The sequence below is a fragment of the Gavia stellata genome, chromosome Z (assembly GCF_030936135.1).
Source record: "Gavia stellata isolate bGavSte3 chromosome Z, bGavSte3.hap2, whole genome shotgun sequence".
NCBI lineage: Eukaryota > Metazoa > Chordata > Aves > Gaviiformes > Gaviidae > Gavia > Gavia stellata.
Genome location: NC_082637.1, coordinates 73,334,244 through 73,336,152, shown reverse-complemented (window position 1 = coordinate 73,336,152; position 1,909 = coordinate 73,334,244). Strand labels below are relative to the sequence as shown.

Below are 1,909 nucleotides of genomic sequence, written 5' to 3'. Positions count from 1 at the left end.
TGCACACTAAAGCAAGGCCCACAGAAAATGGGTAAGAACAGGATTTAGTAAGAGCAGGGCAGACGTACCTTAAGAAAAAGTAGCGCATTGCTGTTGTCATTCAAGCACGCATGTGACCCCACGTAACTTTTCAGGAAAGGAGAACTGACTCATTCTTTACTTTGACACAAAGTAAATGAATAAATACAGACTTTCATCTTACTCTTTAATTTGGGAGTTACTCCTATGCAACTCCTGAGATAACTATACCTCCTACTGTATGTTACCCTGTTAGTTACTCTGCTGATGTTAAACATATCTTCTCCATTTAGATTGCACCCTCACACCACTTCAAAAATTGGCATTTATTTTCACTGGAGAATAAGTTAGTCTTTAAACCAGTGTTTGAAGGAGAAAAAGAAAAATGTGTTAAACTTTATCCAAAGGGCTTCTTTCAGAAATGCCAAAGAGTTAAATACAAGTTTGAAGGTGGAGGAATCTGCTGTTTAATTACTTTTCAGGATTCTAGTACAGTCAAGATTTATTCCAAAAGTTCAGGTCATGACCTCACAACATACTCCCCTGAGAAAGACATACCTCTGCCTACTGCTTCCCCCATAATCACATACGGTAGTTTCATGTTTGCACATGCTGAAGACACTCCCCTCCCTGCTGTGACTTCCAGCAATGAAGTTTTTCCACATACAGGATGCTTATCAAACAAGAACTGGGGGAAAACTGATCAAATATTGTAACACTAAGGAAAAAAAAATCCAGCAGTGATCAATTAGTTCAATTTACATGAAAATATATTTTTTTAAAAAAATAATTTTCTTCCAGTGCAACTGCAGAGTGGTACAAAACCAAGGAAACATGCAGCAAGGTCAGCAGTGTTGCCAGCGTCTGCAGGTCTATGAGAAGGTAGATGAGTCCAGAATTCGGAGATCATGGAAAGGCTGTTGCCTCATAAGGATGCCATTGCTGACACCAGCCAACAGCTCTAAGACGCTTAGCACAGTACAGCACCAAAACATGTAGAGCAGGACAAAATGCAACCTGTCTTCCAGCTTCTTTAGACAGCCTTCCTGAAAAAGCTGCTCCAGATGGCCTAAGTCACCCCTGCAGTGAGAGTACTTCTCCTTACAGCAGCTTTCAGGGACACGAGCTTTTTCAGCTGGAAGATGCCAAGAAGCAGCTGTTGCCTTTAGCCAGTCCGTGTAGTTTTGGACTCCACAACACTGCAGCTTCCTCTGTACTGCATCCATAGCCCTGCTGCCAGGACCCTGGGAGTGTGTCCCATCGTGCTGATAGATGAGGTAACCCATAGTGCTTTTCAGCTCAGAAACCATCCGAATAGAGTAGAACTGTGCCAGAACTGCCGAAGATGTTTCTAGGCAAAGAAGGACCATCAGCAAGTACATGAGAGCCCCTTGCTGATAGCGGGAGCTCTTAGCAGAAATAGAGATAGCCAAAAGTCCAGTAGGTAGCAAGATAAGTGCAGCTGCAACAGCCAGCCAGCCAGGGAGAGACAAGACAGACTCCTGAAATAAATATCTGTAATTCTTGTACATCAGGATCACAAGAACTCCAGCAAAGGCCAGAGCTGCAGCAGTACCCCAGAAGATGAAACCTAGGAACCTCAGCAGAGATCTAGCGAAGGACCTGAGCCAGGACTCCTCAGAGCACCACAGAAATGATAACACCACCACAGCTCTAACTCTCTTCATTCTGCTCCTAACAGTCCAAACCCTCACTACTACTACTAATAATAATAACAATAATAATACCACTACTACTACCACCACCACCACCATCACCATTTAAGAGGCCTCCAGCCTACTTATCCAGGTGCAGCAAATGAAAACAACTCCACCTAAAACTCCACCCAAAACCAGCTTGCAAGGGAGCAACACTGAGGAGACCCCCTTAG

The 1,909-nt window shown here is 43.6% G+C and overlaps 1 protein-coding gene across 1 annotated transcript; it reads right to left on the bottom strand.

Moving 5' to 3' along the window:
• Nucleotides 1-890: 890 nt before the first annotated feature.
• Nucleotides 891-1,706, bottom strand: LOC104257266 (tetraspanin-3). The gene has a single exon (XM_009811981.1). It carries the CDS (start codon nt 1,704-1,706, stop codon nt 891-893), a length of 816 nt encoding a protein of 271 aa, XP_009810283.1.
• Between the last annotated feature and the right edge of the window lie 203 nt (nt 1,707-1,909).